This window comes from Natator depressus, chromosome 7, assembly GCF_965152275.1.
Source record: "Natator depressus isolate rNatDep1 chromosome 7, rNatDep2.hap1, whole genome shotgun sequence".
Taxonomy (NCBI): domain Eukaryota; kingdom Metazoa; phylum Chordata; order Testudines; family Cheloniidae; genus Natator; species Natator depressus.
Window position 1 is genome coordinate 123,667,432 of NC_134240.1, and position 24,724 is coordinate 123,692,155.

Consider the following 24,724-nt stretch of genomic DNA (forward strand, 5'->3'; position numbering starts at 1 on the left):
GGGGACTGAGGTGAGGCTGACTGGCCTGTAGTTCCCAGGATCCTCCTTCTTCCCTTTTTTAAAGATGGGCACTACATTAGCCTTTTTCCAGTCATCCGGGACTTCCCCCGTTCGCCACGAGTTTTCAAAGATAATGGCCAATGGCTCTGCAATCACAGCCGCCAATTCCTTTAGCACTCTCGGATGCAACTCGTCCGGCCCCATGGACTTGTGCACGTCCAGCTTTTCTAAATAGTCCCTAACCACCTCTTTCTCCACAGAGGGCTGGCCATCTACTCCCCGTGTTGTGATGCCCAGCGCAGCAGTCTGGGAGCTGTCCTTGTTAGTGAAGACAGAGGCAAAAAAAAGCATTGAGCACATTAGCTTTTTCCATATCCTCTGTCACTAGGTTGCCTCCCTCATTCAGTAAGGGGCCCACACTTTCCTTGGCTTTCTTCTTGTTGCCAACATACTTGAAGAAACCCTTCTTGTTACTCTTGACATCTCTTGCTAGCTGCAGCTCCAGGTGTGATTTGGCCCTCCTGATTTCATTCCTACATGCCCGAGCAATATTTTTATACTCTTCCCTGGCCATATGTCCAACCGTCCACTTCTTGTAAGCTTCTTTTTTATGTTTAAGATCCGCTAGGATTTCACCGTTAAGCCAAGCTGGTCGGCTGCCATATTTACTATTCTTTCGACTCATCGGGATGGTTTGTCCCTGTAACCTCAACGGGGATTCCTTGAAATACAGCCAGCTCTCCTGGACTCCTTTCCCCTTCATGTTAGTCCCCCAGGGGATCCTACCCATCCGCTCCCTGAAGGAGTCGAAGTCTGCTTTCCTGAAGTCCAGGGTCTGTATCCTGCTGCTTACCTTTCTTCCCTGTGTCAGGATCCTGAACTCAACCAACTCATGGTCACTGCCTCCCAGGTTCCCATCCACTTTTGCTTCCCCCACTAATTCTTCCCTGTTTGTGAGCAGCAGGTCAAGAAAAGCTCCCCCCCAGTTGGCTCCTCCAGCACTTGCACCAGGAAATTGTCCCCTACGCTCCACAACACGACTTCAATGACCACTGCTACACTAACGACTCACAGCTCTACCTCTGTGCTCCAGCCTTGGGTTCTCCAGACTAGTTCCTCGGCCTGTCTCTGATGTTTCGTCACGGATGTCTGCTCAAGCCATCAGCTCAAGTTCAACGTGGCTAAAACAGAGTCCCAACCGCCTTCCCTGCTAGCTCTTGTCTTGATCACTGTCGCCAACACAGCCATCCTGCCAGGTCCATAACCTGGGTATCAGAGCTCTCCCCAGATCCTCACACCCAGGCTATGTCTCAATCTCGCAGATTCTTTCTATAGAACGTTTCTAAGATACGGCCTTCCCATCCACCCACACAGCTAAAACTCTTACCATCTTGTATCTCAGTTACTGCAACATCCTTCTCTCTGGTCTTGGCAAATGCAATCTTGCCCTGCTCAGATCCATTCGGTGTGCTGCTCAAAAGCTGGTTCTCCTAGCCTACAGCTCTGACCACATCACCCTGTCTGCATCCCATCACCAGCTCACTTGTCTCTGTGCATTAGACAGCAGCTGCTTGTCTTCACTTTCAAGGCCCTTTGTGGCCTCTCCCCACCCTATCTAATATCTCTCCTTCACTGCTGAGAGTTGACTCCTGCCTCCCATCAGCCCATGACGCCAGCTGCCAGCACCCACGTGCTTTCACCCAGGCTGCCCCTCACCTGTGGGAGGGGCTCCCTGCAACCATCCACAAAGCCACCTCATTGGCCTCTGGCACACTCTCCTTTGCTGAGATGCCTTACACAAATCTTGACACGGGTTAGGTGCTGAGACCAGTCCTGTCTCATTGGTTCCTCATACGTCTCCGTCTGCCTGCAGCCAGCTGTTGTCTCAGACTTGGATTGGGAGCTCCGGGCGGCAGGGATTGTCCTTTTGTTCTGTGTTTGTGCAGCGCCCAGCACTGTGAGGGCCTGGGCCATGTCTGGGGAGCCTAGGCACTAGGGTAATACAAGTAACACATGATAATACAGTCGTGAGACCAGTAGCACCCCTGGGTGGACACCTGGATTCTGGTAAACCCCTTCTCAAGCAACATAAGCTAAATCGAAAAGGGCTCCTGGCATAGGCGCCGACTTTCCAATGTGCCAGGGGGTGCTCAACCCTTGGCTCTGCCCCAGGCCCCGCCCCCACTCCACCCCTTCCCCCAAGGTCCCACCCCTCCTCACCTCTTCCCACCCCCCACCCTGCCTCTTCCTGCCTCTGCCCCACCCCCTCCCTCGAATGTGCCCAGTCCTCCCCCCTCCATCACACCATGAAACAGCTGATTGCGGCAGGCAGGAGGCACTTGGGGGAAGAGGGAGAGGTGCCAATCTGCGGGTCCCGCTAGCAGGCAGGAGGCACTGGGCAGGGAGGGGGGAGCTGCAGGGGGGCTGCTTTTTCCCTGTGGGTGCTCCAGCCCTGGAGCACCCCCGGAGTTGACACCTATGGCTCCTGTCATCCTGCAGTAAGAGCATCCACACTGGCACGGGGCGCTATTCCAGTATAAGGAGAACAGTCTAAAGTCACACGTGGGCTCATGCATAACACATTCCTGTGGAGACAAGGCCATGGAGGAGTTAGTGCCACCTGGCCTCATTATTGGTTCTACTCGGACACAGTGGCCTTGTGGGTTTCCCAGAATGCTTTGTGTTATTCCATTCTGAGTGTCTCGCAGACACCAGTGAAGACGCGGTCCCTGCAAGTCGGAGGTGCGTGGGCCTCATGCTGGGCCCATTTAGTGCAGGACAGGGGGCATTCCCACTCCGCCCAGATGGTGATACCTGGATCTGTGGCCTTGGGACCCCAAGAGAAGCTCTGGGATACTGTCTAATGGACCCTTCAGTCACCACAAGCCATTTGCAGCTACAGAGAAGGCAGACCATGGGGAGCGGCTCGGCAGGGGGCTGCAAAGTAGGGCTGAGTCGGGGATGCGGGTCAGTTACGGTCCTGACTTCTCTCCTGTCTCATTCAGTCTCTTATTTCTTTCCTCTTCATCTCTTCTCCCCATCCCTGCCTGGTCATTCTGGCCTGACCCCTCACTCTCTCCATAGTGCCCATCTCAGTGTCCCGTACCTCGGCCGTCAGCAGAGGGGAATCCCTGGCTGGCTCCCCAGGTAACGGCATGGCTTTCCCACACCGGCTTTTGAGAAAGGAAACCTCTGCATGCGCACGAGTGCACAGTGACTGGCTCTGCACACGTGGCCTGGGGGCGCACCCTCCGTGTCTTTCGATACGTCTAGGGGAGCACACGCTACAGCAGGCTGCACAGGAGCAGGGCAGAAGTGCCCAGTGTGTGAAACTGCCTGTAGAGAGCGGCACACCCAGCTGTGGGACGCTGCATATGCACAAACGGAGGGGCTGTTACAAATACAAAGGGAAGGGTAACCACCTTTATGTTTGCAGTAACATTACATTTCTTCTGGCCAGTGGTACAGAATTACTTACCTGCAAGGGGTTAATTAGGTTGTTTAACCTAAGCTGGTAAAAGATAAGCTTAGGGGGTCTTATGTGGGTCCCCACATCTGTACCCCACAGTTCAAAGTGGGGAGGGAACCTTAACGGGGGCACATGCTGTGGAAGATTCTGCGCTGATAGAGATGCACCTTCTGAAGAGCAAATGGACTGAGCCGTTGCCAGCCGCCGGCCCCTGTGGCAGCCAGGCCCCGGGGGCCGAGGAGCAGCACTGCACAGTTACAAATGCAGGGAGGGGCTGGCAGGCGCACTACTGCCCCTGCACATGCACACGTGTTAGTACCGCAGCAGTGTGCTCGACACACTCGGCTACACACACACTGCTGGGGCACTGGTGACTGGGCGGGGGGGGGGGGGGGCGGTGTTGCTAAGTTGCTCGTGCGAACCTGTATTTTCACTCCCCTGCTAAAACCCAACCACGGAGGACTATGAGCCAGCAGACAGGCAGGCTGGGTGGGGGACAGAGGAAGTCGGCACAGCATTAGGGGTAATGGGGCATGGTCCTGGGTTATGTTTGGGTTTTTATAAGTTTCATTTCTTGGCTGTTTTTTTTGCTGATTGCTGCTCCTGTACATCCCTATACCTGTCAGTCATGGATACACTCTCTGGTCAAGCAGTTCCCTCTCTGGGAACTACCGTAATAAAAGGGTATTTGTACCAACAGAGCGAAGGTCAGAGAGACATTTACATCAGCAGTGCCGCAAACAAGATGCCTTTGTTCTCTAATAAATCCACTGACCACTTTGAATCCCGCTGCGTGTCAGAGGCTGTCAATTAACATGACGGACAGGAGGCCCTGCTCTGCAGTGTCTGCCCCAGCATCAGACCCCGTTTATAACTCTGCCCCTGGAATGCAGCGACACAGCCACGCTGCTGGGGAATTGTGGGTGGAAATTTGTAATTTGTACCAAGCAACACTGGGAGCAATGAGCATCAACTCTCGCTGCATTAGAGCAGAGGGACTGCCAGGTGCCTTAAGCGCAGCTCTCCAATTAGTTGAGAAGGCTGTCAGTCAACGTCATTGACAGGCAGCAGCTCTGGAACCGCCTATTAATAGGAGCAAGCGGCAAATGACCTAACCAGTTTTAAGTGGGATCCCGACAGGCTAATGATCGGGATGGCCCGACAGGGTTGTTCGTGACAGCAGGGACTGGACTCCATGACCTAGGAAATCCCGTCCTGTGCTACGTTCCGAGCCCCCACACTCATGTGCATTCTGACGGCCTGTCTCTTCTGTCACCTTTATAAGATTCTGTACTTTAAACCCTGTATCTGTGAGGGCACCAGAGATCGAGCGACTGCTCCCAGACAGCAGGCCCCACATGGGAGAGAATAAACCTGCACCTGCCAGGCTGAACAGCTGCGATGCCTGACTGCCCCTCCTGGGGGTTCTCCCTTCCCAAATACTCACTGTGCTCATCTCCCCTCTCTCCGGGTCCCTGTGCTAGCCCTGTGCTGTGCTGGGGAGCTGCGAGCGCTGCTGGCGGAGGGGTGAAGTGTGGGCAAGGCAGCGTCCGAAGGAGCAGTATCCCCCAGTCTTCACCTGCATGGCCTCCACGATCTGCACCTTCGGCTCGGCCCCCTGCTCTCTGCATGGCGCTGCCCATTCCAACCCCGGAAGACAGCTCAGCCAGCCACAGCCTGCCTTTAGCTTCTTGTGTAAGCAGATGTTCAGAGGCCTTTCTCCTTGCAGCACAGGGAGCCAGGCTCTGCACTGCTTCCTCTTGCAGGGAGGGGACGGAGGGGGTCACTGTGGTCTGGAGAGAAGCAAAGACATCAGTGACCCCATCTGTCCAGAGGGTGAGAATCCCAGCCAGGCAGGAGGTCTAGAAAGCCTCTGGGATGTGTCCCTGGCACCTTAGCCTCTGCACTGTCCTGGTACTAGAGAGCCAGGTGACACAGTGTCAGTAAACAGGCTCTCACACTTTGCCTCCATCTCTGTCCCCTCCCCACCTCTAGTAAACCGATCACCATCTCGCTGCAGCGGGCTGAATCGCTCCGAATCCCCAAACCGGGAACGCAACGACTGCGGGGGCAGCAACACCCAGCTGTACAGCAGCAGCATCTACACGCCCGACTACTCCGTGCACATCCTCTGCGACGTGCAGTTTGTCAAGGTAGCTGCAGGGCTGTGGACCTCGCTGACGCTTTTCGGGGTGTCCGGGTGAATTGCTGCGCGAGGGAGCCGTGGCCGTGCCCAGCAGGGGGCGATCTCCCAAAGCTACCGACTGCAGGCAACACACGCGCCCCACTCCCGGCCACCATGAGCCCCGCTCGCTCCCTCGGTGGGCTAATAATTTACACCCCCACCTTGTCACACCGGAGCACCCAGCCCCTTGTCATCTGGGCACCCGCAATGTGCACCGATCCGCTGCCTCCCCAGAAGCAGCACCCGAGTTTACTGGCTTCTCCTCAGTTCACTCCCCTTCACGCAAGGTAAAACCAAACCGAAGTGTATTTAACCAGGTTTGAGTTAAGGATTCAAACAAAAGCAAGTTAAACAATTGGAAACACCAGGTTACAGGTAAAAGAAAAACATAAAATGCAATGGTGGCCTAGTACCCCATGTGTCAGCGCCCCCACTAGGCCAGACAGGGCACCGCGCGGAGTCTGCTCGGATCGGCAGGGCCCTCAGGCTGTCCTTGTCTGAATCTCTCCCATCCTATTGTGGAGACAAGGACATTAATTTCTGCCCCACTGGCGTGTATGGGCTTCCCCTTATGTTTGACAGGGGCTAGCCAGCCCTTGTCCTCACCAGACCCGGAACCCCTTGGCTTTGCAAGGGGTGGGTAGGGAATCCCAGGCTCTCCCACTCCACTTGGTCCAGCTCAGGGCCCTTCATCCAGGCAGGCAGAACCAGTCCTCCACAATTCTCCTGCCCCAAGCTCCAGCCTAGCTCCCTGGGGCTGTCAGCTGCTGCAGCCTGTGGCTCTGGCTGTCCCTCCTTTGGGCTCTTGCCACTCTGGGGCAGCTTCTCACCAGCTCGCTGGCAGCCCCTTCTTGCTCCTCTGGCCGCCTCCACCCCCTTCTAGGCTCTTTTATCCCCAGCTGTGGTCAGGCTGCCAATCAGCACGGCCAGTGGGTCCTGCATTAACTCCGTGGTTGCCAGGCCCACCTGAGGCCTATACACCCTACGACAGCAATCTATAGCCTGTACTTATTAACAAGTTTCTTTCCTAAGGGATTTCTCACCCAGCGGTCAGTCTGTACAGCGCTGTCCAGTCCAGAGAGCTGGGAGCCACTTTTCATGAGACGCTCCTGCTGGCAGAGCATCGACTGTGTAATGGAGAATATCTTGGGCCATTTTGTCTTCTCTTACAGAGTACCAGACTTCGTCCCTTTTCAGAGCCAGGGTGTTTCATCAGCTCCAGCTCAGCCCTTAGGTCCCCGAGGCAGCCTTTTCTTGGGGTTCTTTTGTCTCTGAAAATGCTCCAGCCTGCATCTGGTCCAGCCTGCAAACACAGGGTTGGGCTGGGTTGAAAGATGTTGATTGTTCTTATTCTTGAGTGCGTTGACACCTGTCCCACCTCAGGTGATTATGCTTCACCTCCAACATAGGGTTTGGAACATAATCATAGAATCATGGAAATGTAGGGCCTGAAGGGATCTCAAGAGGTCATCTATTCCAGCCCCCTGCATGGGAGCAGGACCATGTTAACCTAGACCCTCCCTGGCAGGTGTTTGTCCAACCTGGTCTTAAAAACCTCCAATGACAGGGATTCCACAACCTACCTTGGAAGGCTATTCTGGAGTGTAGCTACCTGTAGAGTTTGCAAGTTTTTCCTAATATCTACCCTAAATCTCCCCTGCTGCACATTAAGCCTGTTACTTCTTGTCCTACGTTCAGTGGGCAAGGAGAACAATTGATCCCCGTCCTCTTTAGAGCAGCCCGTAATAGATTTTAAGACTATTATCACGTCCCCCCCATCTTCCTTTCTCAAAACTAAACATGCCCAGTTTGTTTTTTTACCCGTTCCCCATAGGTCAGGTTTTCTAAACCTTTTGTCAGTGTTGCTGCTCACCTCTGGACTTTCTCCAGTTTGCCCACATCTTTCCTAACACGTGGGGCCCAAAATTAGGGCTTGTCTTCACTACCGTGGTAAGTCAACTAAGTTACGCTACTCCAGCTATGTGAATTACGACTTCCGCCGGTGTCTTTGCTGCGCTGCATCCATGGGAGACGCTCTCCGGTCGACTTCCCTTACCCTTCTCGGGGAGCTGGAGTACCGGGGTCAACCGGAGAGCGCTCTGCCATCGATTTAGTGGATCATCGATTGCAGCAGCTTTAGCGAAGACAAGCCCATAGACAGAGTATCCAGCTGAGGCCTCACCAATGCCTAGAAGAGGAGGACGTTGACCTCCCGTGTCTTACATACGACACTCCTGTTAATACACCCCAGAATTATAGTCACCCTTTTCACACCCGTATGACTCTGTTGACTCCTATTCAATCTGTGATCCACTCTAACCCCCAGATCCTTTCCAGCAGCACTGCCACATAGCCAGTCAGTCAGGCCCCATTTTGTGGTTGTACATTTGATTTTTCCTTCCTTTGTGTAGTACTTTGCACTTGTCTTTATTGAATGTCATATTGCTGAGTTCAGACCAATTCTATTTCTGCCCCCCCCCCCCCAAGTGCATACAACCCCTCCCAACTTGGCGTTGTCCACTAATTTTAAAAGCATACTCTCCACTCCATTATCCAAGTTATTCATGAAAATATTGAATAGTAGCAGTCTCAGGACTGACCCTGCAGGAGCCACTGGATATGCCCTCCCAGTTTGACAGCAACCCATTGATAACTACTCTTCAGGTATGGTCTTTCAACCAGTTAAGCACCCACCTTACAGTAATTTCAGCTAGACCACATTTTCCTGGTTTGCATATGAGAATGTCATGAGGAACTAGATCGAAAACCATACTAAAACCACGATATATCATATCTACTGCTCACCTCTGTCTACTAGGCCAGGAACCCTGTCAAAGAAGGAAATTAGGTTGGTGGGGCAGGATTTGTTCTTGACAAATCCATGCTGACCATTCCTCATAACCCCATTAGCCTCTAGGTGTTCACAAATGGTTTAATAATTTGTTCCAGAGTCTTTTGAGGTATCGAAGTTAGGTTACCTGCTCTATAATTTCCCAGGTCTTCTTTGTTCTCCTTTTTTTAAAGATAGATATTATTGTTACCTTTCTTCGGTCACATCCGATGAAGTGAGCTGTAGCTCACGAAAGCTTATGCTCAAATAAATTGGTTAGTCTCTAAGGTGCCACAAGTCCTCCTGTTCTTTTTGCGGATACAGACTAATGCAGCTGCTGCTCTGAAACCATCCTCCAGGAATTCTCAAAGATAATTGCTAATGGCTCCAAGATTGTTTCAACTAGTTCCTTAAGTACCCTAGCATGAATTTCATCAGGCCCTGCCAACTTGAATTCATCTAGCTTACCAAAATATTCTTTAGCCTTATTTTGGCTTGTGTTCCTTCCCCCTTGTTGGCATTAAACACCTCATCCTCCTTGAGGTCATCTGCTAATAGCTCTCCTTCCCCATTAAGCAGCGGACCTACACTTTCCTTCATCTTTCTCTTGCTCCTGATCTATTTAAGGACCCTCTTCTTATTGCCTTTTATGTCCCTTGCTAGGTGTAACTCATTCTGTGCCTTAACCTTTCTGATTTTGTCCCCATGTGCTTGTGCTAGTCTTTTATACTCCTCCTTAGCAATTCATCCAGGTTTCCGCTTTTTGTAGGATTCCTTTTTGATTTTCAGATCATTAAATAACTCCTGATGGAGCCATTTTGGCCTCTTACTATTCTTTCTATCTTTCCTTTGCATTGGGATAGTTTGCAGTTGTGCCTTGAATATTGTCTCCTTGAGAAACTACCAGCTCTCCTGAATTCCTTTATCCCTTAGACTTTCTTCCCATGAGACCTAACCTACCAGTTCTCTGAGTTTGTTAAAATCTGTTTTTTTTTTAAGTCCGTTGTCCTTATTCTGCTGCTCTCACTCCTTCCTTTCCTTAGAATCATGAAATCTCTCACTTCGTGACACTTTCGCCCAGATTGCTTTCCACCTTCAGATTCGCAACTAATTCCATCCTGTTGGTCAGAATCAAGTGTAAAATGGCTGCTCACTTAGTTACTTCCTCCACCTGCTGGAACAAGAAGTTGTCTTCAACACGTTCCAAGAACTTATTGTAAATTTTGTGTTTTGCCATATGACTTTTCCAACAGATGTCTGGGAAGTTAGAGTCCCCCATTACTACTGCGTTGTGTGTTTTGGATATTTCTGTTATTCTTGAAATGCTTCATCCAGCTCCTTTCCCTGATTTGGTAGTCTGTAGTAGACCCCTACCATGACATCATCTCTATTTTCCCCACTTTTATCTTTACCCAGGGCACTGACACCCACCTCCGTCTGGACCTCAGAACAAGTGTATATATTCTTGATGTATAATGCAACACCTTTTCCCAACTGACCTTTCTGAACAAGCTGTACCCTGCTATAGCAATATTCCAGTTAGCAGATTTATCCCACCAAGTCTCTGTGATGCCAATTAAGTCATAATTAAGCTTATGTACTAATCCTTGCAGTTCTTCCTGTTCATTCCCCATACTCCTTGAATTTGTATATAGACAGCTAAGATATTGAGCAAATTCCCCCACTGATTTCACTCTTGTTCCTCCTATGACCCTATTGTAACTTTCCACGTCCCCCCACACCAATCTAGCTCCGTGTTCAGGTCGCCTTTTTAATCATAATTTTCCACCTGTCACATAACTCTAAAAATGTTTTGTGTACAAGCATCCTGCAATAACCATGCTAACCAGCGAGTACTTGGCTTTTGGCAGAGACCACCCACAACCCCTTTCAGTTAAATATTGGAAGGATGGTCGAACACAGGAATAATACACCTGCCTGGGCACGTCTGTGTCACAACCTTCCCTTCCCCCTGCTGACTCCACAGGGCACTGAACAAACAGCAAGTGATGGAAAGTAACAGAAGCAGGGCGCTGGTGGGAGTCCAGCTGCCCCATCAGGAGGTGCAACAGAGCCTTTCCAGCCACCCTCTCACTGCCGTGAGATGAGCTGGCTGCTATTGCCACCCCAGGGTGCTGGGCCCAGCTCGACTGCTTTCCAGAGATGGCTCATGCAGAGTCTGGCAATGCACGCTCTGAGTTGTCTCTACCAGCCACCCATACACAGAGCCCCTCCTTCTGCAGGCTCTGCCTAGCGCACCCAGTGCCTTTATGCAGTAAATAGCCCCATGATAAATAACCAGGTGGGGAGCAGCTGCTCCCCCAGTTGGAGGGGCCAGGGCATCATGTGGACTAGAGATATTTGCTGTATCAGTGTGAACTTCCCCCCGTGCAGGGAGGAGCTGTAAGGCCTAGGCACCACTGAAGTCTCCAAAACAAGGATTAAGTAGGATGTCAGTGGGGCATGGTTGGATGCTGTCCCCACACAGAGATGAACATCACCCCCAGGCAGGCAGCGTTGCTCCCCCAAGGACTTGGAGCCAGGCAGCTGGCCATGCCCCTGGAAGCTCAGCTCACACCCTGCTGCCCTACCAGGCAGCACCAGGGGAGCAGGGCATCCCCACGGCCTTGAACTCGCCCAGCTGAGCTTGCTTGTCTGTCCTGTGTCAGATCACCCGGCAGCAGTACCAGAATGCACTGGCAGCCAGCCGCATGGACAGCTCACCCCAGTCCCCCGACATGGAAGCGTTCAATGACGGCAGCTCCACCAAGGCCCCGACGGCCTGGGGGACCCCACAGACCCCGAAGGAGGACCCTACCCCTACCCTCCTGAACGAGAGGAACAGCATCGTTTGTAAGTCACCCCATGGCCACCTAACGGCCAGTCCCACAGGCAAGCCACTCCCCACAGGCCTCCGACACTCCCTAGCACCCATGGGACCCTGACGCCACCAGCCGCACACACCCATCCCTTCATGCTCGGGGCCTGGCCCGTGGCATGTATTCACACCTGGGCCCCGATGCTCACACTGACACACTCCCCCTCCCTGTGCCGCCACCCGCGCTGGGGACAGGGGTGTCTCCCACAGGCAGCCGGTCGGATGGGCTCCAGAGCCCCAGCGACTCCATGTTCCTCCACGTGGAGGGAATCCCCTTCATCAGGGAGGAGCTGGCAGACAACGAGGAGAACAGCAAGCAGCAGGGTAAGTCCCCGGGGTGGGATCAGGCCCATGGGATGGATGTGGATTGGAAGGGGTGGCTGCACTGGGGAGGGGGCGGGAATTGGAGGACGCAGCCACAAGGCACCCAAGATGCTCCGCAGAGCCCTGCCTGGAGATAGCACTGCTCTTACCTTCCTCCTTTGCAGCCAGCGAATGCTGTGACATCGCCCTGGAGCAGGCGAGCCTGAACAGAGAGACGAGTGGCACGTCCCCAAGCGGCACCGAGGAGACCCTGGGCAAGAAGCTGCTGAGGACACTGAGAGAGTGAAGCACCCAGCCAGCCCCATGGGAGGGCCAGCAGGGCAGAGGGATACAACGTGGGAGCACACAGCCCCCAGTGGTGTAGGGAGGCACGTACGGGGGGCAGGAAAGCTGGGGCCCAAAACAGCAGTGGGGCTGCAGGTACCAGCTCCGCACCCAACAACGAACATGGAGTGAAAACCTGGGGCCCGAATGGGGAGACGGGAAGGGAAAGGAGCCTCCCCTACTACTGCCCCCCTTCACCTAGGCTCAGATCTACCAGCCCAGCCCCCTAGGGTCCCTCCCTTCCCGTTACGCTGCTTGTTTCTGGGCCTGGACAAGTACCGGGGCCCATGGAGCAGCGGCAGGGAGCCCAGCTCTCCATGGAGGCACCTCCCCTGCGGGCAGCAGGCGACTGTAGCGTGGCTGAAGACTGGGGTGTTTGGGGGGCCTGGCTCCACTAGTTCCTAGTAGCAGCTGGAAGCTGCTGGCTATGAAGGGCCTGGGCTGTCCCCTCCCACCAGCGCAGCACCCCCAGGGTGGGACAGCGCTGTCTGGGGACCCGGGGGGCAGTGATCCCGGGATGGCTGCTGTGTGCAGGCGGGCAGAAGAGGAGGCAGTCCCCGGATGGCGAGACGACGCTGAAGGAGAATTCCAACCGAGCGCCATTCATCACCTGAGCGGCAGCATGGCTGGAGCGCAGCGCTGGAGTCCCCGGGAGCCTGGAGGTGTGAACATACCCCGCAGTACTGCTGCTGCAAAGACACTGCCCCACCCCCCGGCCCATGGCCTGCCACAGGCCCTGGGCACACACCCTTGCTCTGCCCTGGGCACACGCTGCAGGCCCTGGAAAGCTGGCCAGGAGCTGCCATCAACCCTCTCAGACCCTCCCCCCACCCACTACAGGGCTGGGGCTTTCTGCCCTCCAGCACTGAGCAGGCGAAGGCCTGGATGCAGTAAGCCCTGCCTGTCCCTTGCCAGAGTCTGGTAGGGCTGTAGCTTGTCTGTCCAGGCGCTGGGTGTGGTCTCCAAAGCGGCACGGGAGACAGGGCGGTGCGTTGAACCTGGCGGGGCTGTTCAGGCCAGTGGGTCTTTTGGTGCCGGTTCCATGGGGGGGGCGTAGAGGGGCTGCAGTCCCCCCACCCCAACAGGAACACGTCCATAACGCTTTCAAAACCAGCGTCTGCCCCTCTGGAAAGCTGCTCTCAGCCAGGCTGATCTATGGAATTAGCAGGTGCAGCCTGTGTGGGATCCTGCCATGTCCTCGTTTAGGGAGTCCCCAAGCTGCTGAATGCAGGCCCTGAGACTTTACACCCTGCAGCCTGGCTCGGGGTGGCACTGGGAGGGTGGGAGTCCTGGGGGGCTCTGGAGAGCAGGGAGGGGGAACGACGAGCATTAAACAGCTGTTTTTCTTTCAGGTCTGCAGCCTGAGAGTGTCCTGCAGGGGGTCATGTGCGACAGGAGCGGGTCTGCACGCCGCTGCCGGCCCACCCAACACCTGCCCTCCCTCCAGGACATGCGCAGAGCCCCAGGCGAGAAGAGCAAGGCCCCCGGGTGGGACTGAAGCAGAGGTGGCAGCCCTGGACTTGCCAGGAAGTCAGGGCACGTGGCCGGCTGCTGCCCGGCTGCCCGGCATTCCGTCTCAAAGAGGAGAAGAGGAAGAAGCAGCAGTGCCTGGGGTGTGGTTCCCCTGCCGCGAGAAGCAGGAAGGGGTGGCCCAGAGCATCATTTAATACTTTACAGCAGCTCCCAGCCCCTTCTGCATCAGGGCCCCATAGCGCTGGGCACTGCAGCCATAATGAGACGTGGCTCCTGCCCCGGGCAGTGCCATGCTCTGGGCAGTGCCTGTCCCCTCCCACCACACCCAGTGCGACACTCAGGAGGCTGCTGCACGTGTGTGCAGTGACAGTCAAAACCTGCCCTCGCACTTCAGCCTGGCCCCTGGGAGCACTGAACTGCCCATCCCACAGACACTGCCCCAACCCAGGCACTGGCCAGTTGTGGGCCTCAGGCCCCGCCCAGCGCTGAGTGTATCTGTCCCCTTCCCTCCAGGAAAGAGAAGCTCAGAGCTGTGCTTCAACCACCATGGCCCTGCAAGAGGCCTCAGCTCAGAGCCAGGTGTTGACATCGGAACGGCAGAGAGAGTTTTAAATCGCTGCTATGGAGGCTGAACGCAATGTACTTTACATTAAAAGCCATCCCTCCCCGAGCAGCTCTGCCTCTGTCTGGGCCAATGCAACAGCAGTTGCTGAAACAGCCCAAGCTGTGCCAGGATCTCTTCCCCACAGAGATGGGAGGCCTCGCTGCTGCATGGCACAGCTGCTCCATTCCCCCTGCAGCTCCCCAGTAGTTACCACCAGGAAGGGGAAAGCAACCTCTCCCTGCAGCATGGACAGCCTGAGAGCCCCTCTGCCTGCAGTAGAACAAGCTGCATCCTAATCCCCCTCTCCCCAAAACAGCCCCCTTAGTGCCAAGCCTCCTAGCTTCAGAGCTGCTGCCAGCCTGGGGGGCAGATTCCCCCTCCCCCAGGAAACTGGTGCAGAGTCACATTGCCTGGCAAGCAGCCTTCCCTCACATTCAGCCTCAGGTTTCCCTTTCTAAGTGCCAGCCCATTGCCCCACACTCTCTGCCACCTTGCTCTTGCTCCTATTATTTGTTGTAGCACTTTGGCACCCTCCCCCCAGGGCCGCCTGAGCTCAGGGGAAGGCTGTATTCAAAGCTTTTCTCTCTGCAAGGGGGGAGGCAGATTTGGAGGGGGACTTCCCCACAGCAACACACAGGCACATAGAGAGCAGAATCCTAGCCCTGAGCTCTAAGCACTGGACACACTTCCTCCCCACGCTCAGTAAGACCATCACATGATTTAACACACAGGAGAGGGAGTCAGAGTGCCTGGGTTCTGCTACCGCCTCCCTGTAGGGCCATTTAAAGCTCTGAGACAGAGCATGGCCCAGCGTACGCTGGAGAAAGCCCTTTTCTCAGGGGGCTCTGCAGGACTAAATGTGTTAACAGAGTGTAGTGAAAGCATGGCACTGAAGGGAATATTAAATGTAAACTAGCCATCTCTAAAGTACCGTGTAGAGCCAGAGAAGTAGCTACTCCATCCTCTTAATGTCAGACTGTAGACTAGGTGAAGAACCTGTTTGCCAGTGCTGTGGCCAAGAAAGGCTGTGATTAATTTTGTGGCTGTCGCAGACCTAAGACACAAAACGTGATGGGTCTAGAAGGCAAATGGAAGCAGTATGAGCTTTTAGGCACCGCTGCCCTCATGCCCCAGCGAGAGAGCCCTGCATAGGGTAACCAGATGTCCCGATTTTTGGATCTTTTTCTTATATAGGCTCCTGTTACCTCCCACCCCCAACCCGTCCCAATTTTTCCCACATTTTCTGTCTGGTCACCCTACCCCTGCAGGCCCGGTTGCACAGGCCCCTGCTTCCTTCCAGTCACGCCTGCCTCACTAATGGGGGAGCACCTGCATGGCCGTAGGGGCTGCACCTACATGGGGCATCTTCCTGGTGTTCTCCCTCCATTGCTCCCACAGCTGGAGATATAGCTGAGAAGGGAAATACAGGAAGTTCCAGCCACCCTTCAAGTCTCCAAGATAAGCCACATTTGGCCCAAATCAGTGCAGCAGTTTGAGTTCTGAACAGAGCCATGGGAGCTGCATGGTAGAGATTCTGTTGATCTGGCTCAGCAGAGTTCGAGGGGGAGGAAAACAAGAAGTTATGCACGGGACAGGAGCCTCCAAGGAAAGGCCCCTCCACACACACATCCTGTGGCACAAACAAGAGCTGTGATATAGCAAAGGGTGCGTTGTGCACTGCACTCAACAGCACTTTTCCTTTGAAGGGAAGAATTCCTTTCCCGTTTACAGGTAGGGAGGAGGTACAGAAAGGTTAAGTACTTGCCAAGGGTCACAGCATGGCTGTCCAGTTCCCACTCCTGTGCTTCAACCACTGCAGCTGGACGGTGCATCCCTGCAACCCCACTTCTCGAACACCCCCCAATTTGTGCCCTTTCCAGCGCAGTGTGTACACGGTGCTGTTCTGTGAAGCAGTGCAACACTTACAAATACCACTCCACAAAGTGAGCTTAACCCAGCAGAGTGGCTAAACTCCAGACCTGACCTTCTGCTGTGATGGAGGGAACAATAGCCTCAGCCCTGGGAAAGAGCAGATAGGTCACACTGCTCTGAATGAAGATCTGCTCAGAGGCTATATCCGCATTTCCTAAACTAGTCCATGGAGCACTGGCTGGCCACATGCAGAGAAATGGTTTGCTGGATGGTCCTAGCTCTCCTCGTCTCCCACTGCTTCTACACGAGTCTTGGTTCTCCATGGCATAGTGCCCAGATGCCTGTAATTGCAGCCAGGAATGAGGAGGGTGCAGCCCATGGGCCTCCATCAGTAACTGCTGCATGAGAAGAAATAGGATCTACTCAGAAGGAATGGAACCACCCATGGGACAGGGGCTATGATCCAGAGAAGAAGTCCCCTGTGGAGGAGATGATCAAATGTCTAGGCAACATCTCACCAAGTGGTGAACATGGATATACACATGTGGAGGAAAGCCAGGCAAAAAAACAGGAACAGAAGAGATACATGGGGAGTGAATTAGTTATTCAAGGACACATTTTGGATTCATCAGAACTTTCCAGTAGCATTTTGCCCTGTCAGTAGCTGTAGTTGCCAGGGGGATGCAATTGTGAATGGGAAGGGAAAGCAGCCATGAGACACCAGCAAAGAATGAATGCCTGGACAAGTCTCTTCTTTAAAATAAGATGAAGCCTTGGACCGTGGGGCTGGCCGCTATTGCTTGGGGGGGGGAGGATGGGCAGAGGAGTCCACCCCACAGCAGTTCATACTCTAAGGCTGGAGCCTATTGCAATAGTTAAGAGTCTGGCCACGCAAGGTCATGTCCATCTTCCCTCTGCCCCTGGCGTGTCAATGCCAGTGTAGGCGGTTACCCAGCAATGCAGACAGAGTGCAGGCAGCACGGCAAAGCACCGGGCAGGGCATCCTTCGGAGATGGAGGTTTATTTTCTTTCAGCAACACAAAGAAGCAGCGACACAAAGAAACAATCACACTCTTTGCTCGTGTGAGGCAAAAGCCAACAATAGCCTCACTTCCTGAAATTTTACAGTGCCTCCAACCCACAGACAGGACAAGGGGCCCCAAGAATTTGGGCACCTATCCCACAATGCACTGCACCTGTACAGGAGTTGACTGGTTATACTGGGTCTATTTGGTTGCACAGAAATAGGCAGCTTTGAGATGTCTGGGTCCCAGTGCATATGGCTGCTGTCAGTTAAATGAGAGATGAGATGGCTTACTTTGTCACCAGCCCCAGGAGGGCACTGGCCGGTATTATGAGGGGGCTTTCAGAGATGCAGACAGACTGATATCCCTGATACAGCCACTATTCCCCATCCTTATTAAACCCTAACAGGTGTGACGGAGGTGAGTTATAAGCGGGGAACAGAGACTACACACTATTGCTTTGGTGGGTTCAGATGGGAGTTCAGTGGTTTGTGTTCCTCACTGGAACTTGGTGACAGCTTCGTGGATGGAGCTGGCCACATAGTCCAGGTTCTTGGTGGTCAGGCCACACATGTTGATGCGTCCACTGGCCATCAGGTAGATGTGCTTCTCCTTGATCATGTACTCCACTTGCTTAGCTGGGGAAACATTCGAGAAAGAAGTCAGGTCAGCCATGTGGGAGACGTGGAAATCCCAGAGTGCAGGTCAGTGCTGCATCTCATCGGCTTTCAGAATGGAGAGAAGGGGTTCAGGACCTGGCCAGTGAAATAAAGCATAGAGCTACTCCAAACCCAACCTCTCCCAGCAAAAGATGCAGTAGAGAGAACAGCAGGAGCACTGGCTGTGCAGTAAACTCTAAGCTATTCCAGTCCTGGTCAGACCCAGCAGGAGGTACTGTAGAGAGCAGGCCAGGAGTGCTGACTGCTCTATCCAGACTTTCTTACTACCCATTAGAGGCCCAAGACTGCACCCCAGAAAGACACTGGAGAAGTTCTTTAGCGAATCCAGCTTGGGTTCTTGCAGCCCAACCCCACTCAGTTCCAGGCCCCTGAGCTCACCTCCTGCTGCAACAGCATCTGGTTCATTGATACTTACGGTTCAGCCCTGTGAAACTGAACATGCCGATCTGCTCAGTGATGTGATTCCAGGTGCCTGGGGTCCCAAGAGCCTGGAGCCGAGCCCTGAGCTCTGACCGCATTAGTGAGACCCGATCAGCCATTGTCTTCACATTGTCCTTCCTGTGCAGGGGAGAGAGAGAGCCGGTAGTGGGATTTAGCCATGTCCATCCATGCCCCGGTATGACAGCTCCTCCCTTCACCACCCTGTTTTGGCACCAGCACTGCTTACCACTCAGTCAAGAGCTGCGGGCAGGCGAGGGTGGTAGCCACAATATGTGCTCCTTGTGAGGGAGGGTTGGACCAGATGGCACGGACAATCTTCTCCATCTGGGAAAGAACACGCTGCATGTTGTCAGCATCCTTCCCCACCACATTCAGGTTCCCCACTCGCTCATCTGGAGACAGACATGGAGACATGAGCCACTAGACCCAACCCCTGTGCCCCACATCCCGGCAGACTTCACCCACCAAACCCAGGGAGGCTGGCCCCATCTGCAGGGTCAGATACTCACTGTAGAGCCCGAAGTTCTTGGAGAAGGACTGAGCACAGAAGAGTTCGAAGCCCTCAGAGACAAAGTACCGCACGGCCCAGGCGTCTCTGTCCAGGCAGCCGGAGGCAAAGCCCTGATAGGCTGAGTCAAAGAATGGGAACAGGAACCGGCGCTGCAGACAGGAAGATAGTTAGAGGCGAGACCCCGCCCCTACCCCTAAGAACCCCTTGTCCCCATTTCTGCCCCCTCCCCTCACCCAAGCAGGGTGGGCTGATCTGCTGGGAAGTCCTTTAAGAGTCAGCATGAATCTGGGGCAGGGTGGGAACCCCTCCAAGCCTGACTGGAGCACTGCCATTAGGACTTGAATGAAGAGGGAGACTTAGAGACATGGTGGGGAGCGTGTCAAATCACAGCCCAGCGGACGGGAGAGGAAGGTCACAGCAAGGAAACAGCAGCAGCTGCCCCCCACACTACCTGGGAGAAGGACAGAGGTGTCCCCTTTACCTGGCTAGTGTGTTCTTTGGGGGACAGAGGAGGGGATATTACTGGGCACCCAGGAGAGAAAAAGACTGCCCTTGTACCAGCCAGAGCTCGAGATTAAAGGCAAGTTAGCAGCACAAGCAGAACTGGGGCAATTTAAACATCCTGTGGTGTCCAAGAGCAGACTTCTGCTGTCCCAGCCCCTCCTCATTCTTACCTAAGCCTCCAGCAACTCACTGGCCCCTCCTCATGGGGAGGGGCCCTTTCTCCCACTCCTCACCCGGCTTTGTCCCCCCTCTTCCCCAAAATAGAGTCTAGAGTCCTGTTTGTGCTCTGGTTGGCTCAAGGGCTTTCTGCTCCCTGGCCACACTACAGCCCTCTCCCCACCAGTCCCCTCTGTGCTGATACCTTCATGACAGCAGCAATCTGTTTCCACTGCTCCAGGGTGGGGTCTGTGCCAGTTGGGTTGTGCGCACAGGCATGCAGAACAAAGATGGAGAACTCCGGTGCACTCTGAGGAAAAAGCAGTTCTCAGTCACACGCACACACAGCAGAGGGCCCACATCCAGTCAGCCACCAGCTGCCTTGGCCACTCTGCTGGACTTAACCACAGAGATCTGGCTCCAGTCCTGCTCCAGTTACCCCAAGGCAAGAAACTGGCAGGCTCCTGCACAGAAGGGCCTGGCTGATCTGAAACTAGGGCAGCTGGTGCCTTTGGATGCAGCTCAGGAGATCTCCTCTCCAAGGCACTCTTACCCACCTCCATGTCCTCCAGGAGCCCCTCCAGGTCCAGCCCCCTCTTAGCAGCATCCCAGTAGCGATAGGTCCGGATGTCCTTAAAGCCAGCGTTCGCAAACACAGAGTTATGGTTCTCTGAGGAGAGAGATCAGATCAGTCCATCTGCATTGGAGAGCTGCCCCTGAGCCAGCCAGTTCTTCCAATCCTGACTTAGCCTGCCTCCCGCCACACCGCCCATGGGGTGGGGGATGAACCTCTCCCTTGTTTGTATGACACCCCACTCCCCCCCAGCATGAAGAGCCTGGCTCCCACCTTCCCCACCAGTGAGGAGTAAGCGTGGGCATGCTGCGGCACTCACCCCAGGAAGGAGAAGAGATGTAGACAGGAGTTGCTGTGTTGTTGGTTCCGTTGTACCAGCGCCGCAGGAACTCGGCTCCAATGCAAAGAGCACCAGTCCCACCCAAGCACTGAACGCCTCCTACCTGAAAGGCAGGCAGGGTCACCAAGAGCCTGCCACCGACAGGTGGCACCAGTGCAGAGATCATGTGGAAACACCAGAAAGGGACAGAGTAAGATGAGCCTCGCTGGCCTCCAATTACTAAAGGGATCAACCCCTCGCAGTCCAGGAATTCAGCACGCCTCATCCAATCTGAGGCAGATCCCTTTTGTTACCACAGCCCAGGACAGTGCCTCCTAGGCCAGTCTTCCTGACATCAAAGCAGCAGCTCCTCTGCAATATGGGGCAGGCTCTGCGCCTCACTGACTGCTAACCATTTAGCTCCTTATATGGCCCCATAACCATGGTATCAGCACGCCTGTTTCCAGGCCAACCTGGACTTTCATACTGCAGCCACATAGTTCAGCGCTGACCATCAGATGCACTAACACACCTAAATAACCCCATATCACATCATCTACCCCCAGCTCCCATCCTACTGTCACCCTTCCTTAAACAGCTTCCCTCGCATTTCTCACACCCCCTTTGGCCTTGGCAGGTTCCAGCTGTTTCTGTCACACCCGTTGACCCTTCCCATCAGACTCCAAGGGCAATTGCCTGGCCAGTTCTGGAACTGTTCACCATCAGGTGGCAGGACCCAGATCTTCTGCCTTCCCTCTGGGGGAGGTTTCCTATCAGTTTCTGGTATTCAGCCTCCAGATGGGAGCACAAAACCTGCATGTTCAGAGAGCTCTGAGCACTCACAGCAACAGCTCCATGCAGCCAGAATGCAGATTGCAAACTGAGCTCAGTGCCAGACCAGTCAGGGCAAACTCTGCAATCCTGGCAAGATCTTCCCCCCTCCAGAGACCCCATTCACCAGTACATCTCAGCAAGGAGTCACTTCCCCCCAGAGCTTACACGATTCTCCTTGATAGCACGACTGTCTTCCCCAAGCGCGATCCTTGAAGCGTTGGCCCGGAACTCAGGCAGGCCGAGGATTGGCAGGTATTCATGGTTCAAGCTGGCATCATTGGCGATCTTCTGTTCAACTTTCTTCACTACTGGCAGGATCCAGGGCTGCCCCTCATCTGTGCGATAGGCTGCAAGAGAGAAAAGGAGAGTCTTACGCTCCACAAGACATGTCCCAAGGGGACCCTCGGCCAGAAAAATTTACCCACTGTTATTAGACTAGGTCTCTTTCCCCTTCTCGCAATTGCTGTTCAGATCCAGAGGCTGAGGCCACAGGGAGGGCAGGATGGGAGGGGAACGGTACCTTTTCTTATGACCTGGGATGAGTCCTTTATAGACAGTCTCTGGAATCCATAGCACCACACACACACATACAGTTTCCCCATCAAAACATTTCATGAGTAAAGAAGCTAAATTAGGAAGTGATTAGAAGGATTCTGTTAACCTTCCAAACACCAAGGGACAGTACAAGCTGCACTACACTAGCAATGCTGCTTCTGGACAGAGACTCCCCACACAAAAACACCTGACCCACAGCGATCATAGTAGTGCCACCTTCGTACCATCCAGTGCACTCACTAGCATGCACATGCTGTGGATTAGGCTTGTAAACTCTGTGGAGCAGGGATGAGTCTTCCAGTCCATTCCCTATAGCACTGAGCATGCTTGATGGAACCTGGTAAATACATTTCACAGGGAAGAGGGAGCGACCGTAACCGAAATAACATCTCCTCAGCACCTTTCAGGACAAAATGCTCTCTAAACCAGCCCACATGTGCAGGGAAATGCAGCCACCTCTGCATATAAACCGAAAGCAAGATGGAAAAATAGCACACAACAAGCTGCAGACTAGCTGAGATGAAGAGATGTTGGAGCAAACCATAGGTCTTGGGAAAAGGGCCATGGGTTATTTAGCATCTGCCTAACCCTAAAGGTCTATATACAACATAATGCATGGAACTCCAGTTATCTGCCTTGGGAGGGAGGGCAGAACTGACCGTGCCAGCAGGGAATCTTGGGGTCTCAAGCCTGAATCTTAGAATCAATTCCCCTCCACTGGGTACTGCAAGGAACAGGCATCTGGGATCCACTATGTAATTATGGCATCTGAGCTACTTCCATGCCATTTTACAGCTCATAGACACTGGGGGGGGGCTCCCATATTGTTCCCTAAATGGAATGGAATCAGAATGACAAAGATTGAATTGGACAGAGATTAGGATATAGGCTTCTGCCTCTTTGGCACTGGTTTCAAGGCAGCTAGGGGCCTTAGAGACTGAAAACAATTGCCTTCAACAACTGTTCATTCACCCTGACGCGAGATGAGTTGCTAGTTCTCCCCCAGACAGGTGTCCAGTGCAAGAGTCACCACTGGCACTAATCTGCTCTCCTGATACTACTCTCAGATCTTACAGAATGAACTGTGCAGACTGAAGTCCATTCTGCCCTCGGGGGTGGTATTGCCCAATTCCCGGGGCTGGGCGTATTAGGGGCTGAGTAGGGAAGCCTACTTGGGAGGGCACAGCACTGACTAGAAGCGTTCAGTTGCCAGAGCCATGGAGCTGTAGGTACCCCTACAAAGGCAGGTCACACGCGCTAACCCTCTGCACATCTCTAGGAATGTCTGTCCCAGCACCTCACCGTGCTGAACACTAACAGATGGCCTGGACCCTACCTCCTGTGCAGAGGACAAAGATCACGCCTCCCCTCCCACCCAGCTTTGCGTAAGGAGGCAACCCATCCAAGGTCACACAGTGCGGGGGTAGTGTTGAAAAGGAGCCAGCCCACCAGGCCTTCTGACTGCCTCCACCCCCCTGACCTCCTCCCCTAAGGGCCTGAGTGCCAGCATCCTGGCTCAGCTGAGCACATGGAAAGGGGGGCAGAGCAGCTGGAGGCTAAATGGGAAGTGAGCCCTGAGCGTGGCCTAGGGCAGCTGCAGGGCCATGGGGCCTAGAGGTAAGAGAAGGAAGACCCCCAAGCACAGCTAGTGTTCAGGTGACCCATTGCGGAGGACAGGAAGCAACTCGGGGGGGGGGGGGGGCGGTCACTCACCTTGTAGAGCCACCCGCAGTCCCCTGGCTGACCTGAGGCCCCCCACAACCCCCATATCAGCCCAGGTCACGCCTCGCCACCCACCCGCCATCTGGGATCAGACACAGGGGCCACTGGGAGCGCACTAGACTGACCCATTCACCACCACCCCCCTCCGGCTTCCCACTCACCGCCCTGCCCCACCCCACCAGGCCCCCTCAGTCACCCATCCCCCCTCCACTCCCTCTCCCCCCCCACCCCACCAGGCCCCCTCAGTCACCCACCCCCCCCACTCACACCCCCTCTCCCCCGGCCCCCCCCCACTCACTCACTCCCTCTCCCCTCCCACCCCACCAGGCCCCCGCAGTCACCCATCCCCCCCCCACTCACACACCCTCCCCCCCGGCCCCCCCACTCACTCACTCACTCCCTCTCTCCCCCCCCACCCCACCCCACCCGGCCCCCTCAGTCACCCACCCCCCCCACTCACACACCCTCCCCCCCACTCACTCACTCCCTCTCTCCCCCCCCACCCCACCCGGCCCCCTCAGTCACCCACCCCCCCCACTCACACACCCTCCCCCCCGGCCCCCCCCACTCACTCACTCACTCACTCACTCCCTCCCTCTCCCCCCCCACCCCACCCCACCAGGCCTCCTCAGTCACCCATCCCCCTCCCCCCACTCACACTCCCTCCCCCCCAGTCACCCATCCCCCCCCGGCCCTCTCCCCCGCCACACACACACACACACACACACACACACACACACACACACACACACACACACTCACCGCCCAGCCCCAGGTTGACTTTCCGCGGGTCCGCGTCCTCCCGGAAGTCGGCCGTGAGCCGGAAGACGACGACGGGCGGGGCGCGCGGGACGTGGGCGAAGACAGAGCCGGCGGCCATGGCTCCCTGCGGCTGCGGCGCCGGTCGACTGAGGCCGCCGCTTAGAGGAGACTCTCACCTTCCCAGGCCAGCGGGGGTGGGACCGGGCGCAGCCAATCACAGACCGCCAAAGGCGACGGCGAGCGGGGACAGCCAATCAGATATCCTCGGAGGGGGGGAGGACCCGAGATAGCCAATCAGAAAGGCCCAGGCTGGCGGTCCATGAACCCCCAATGACAAAGCGGGAGAGATGGGCGGGGTCCGCATAGCCTATCACAGTGCGGCAGGGCAGGCGTGATTCCCCAGTACCCAATCACAAGGCGGCTGCTGACGGCCCCTTCGCGGCCGAGGCGAACCGCGGAGGCTGCACTGATTGGAGGAGAGGGCGGGGCTCCGAGGGGCTCCTGTCACCCTGGTAACGCTGGGACGGGGGCGGGGCCTGTCGCTCGCGAGCGGGGCGGGTTCGCGCGGGAGTCGCGCTAGGAGCCGGGCTGGGGGGTGTCAGCGTGACCCGCGGGGCCGGGCCGGAGCGGGCGCGGGGTTCGGGGGGGCCCCGGCTGGGGTTCGGGGGGGCCTGGCTCGGGC

The 24,724-nt window shown here is 55.1% G+C and overlaps 2 protein-coding genes across 2 annotated transcripts in view; one reads left to right on the forward strand and one right to left on the reverse strand.

The window, feature by feature from the left end:
• The window catches only part of CNNM1 (cyclin and CBS domain divalent metal cation transport mediator 1), a 74,456-nt gene that overhangs the window by 48,847 nt on the left and 885 nt on the right, over positions 1-24,724 (forward strand). Inside the window, exons 7-11 of the mRNA XM_074959660.1 lie at positions 5,465-5,622; positions 11,154-11,337; positions 11,573-11,686; positions 11,851-12,672; positions 13,363-23,175. Of these exons, the coding sequence (XP_074815761.1) occupies positions 5,465-5,622; positions 11,154-11,337; positions 11,573-11,686; positions 11,851-11,972 (578 nt within the window). The 3' untranslated portion in view covers positions 11,973-12,672; positions 13,363-23,175. The remainder of the gene's footprint in view (positions 1-5,464; positions 5,623-11,153; positions 11,338-11,572; positions 11,687-11,850; positions 12,673-13,362; positions 23,176-24,724) is intronic.
• GOT1 (glutamic-oxaloacetic transaminase 1) lies at positions 16,964-24,244 on the reverse strand. The gene is made up of 9 exons (XM_074959552.1): positions 24,043-24,244; positions 21,169-21,350; positions 20,170-20,293; positions 19,834-19,946; positions 19,482-19,586; positions 18,615-18,765; positions 18,332-18,497; positions 18,080-18,222; positions 16,964-17,622 (listed from the first exon to the last, which is right to left on the reverse strand). Exons 1-9 carry the CDS (start codon positions 24,158-24,160, stop codon positions 17,483-17,485), a joined length of 1,242 nt encoding a protein of 413 aa, XP_074815653.1. The 5' UTR covers positions 24,161-24,244; the 3' UTR covers positions 16,964-17,482.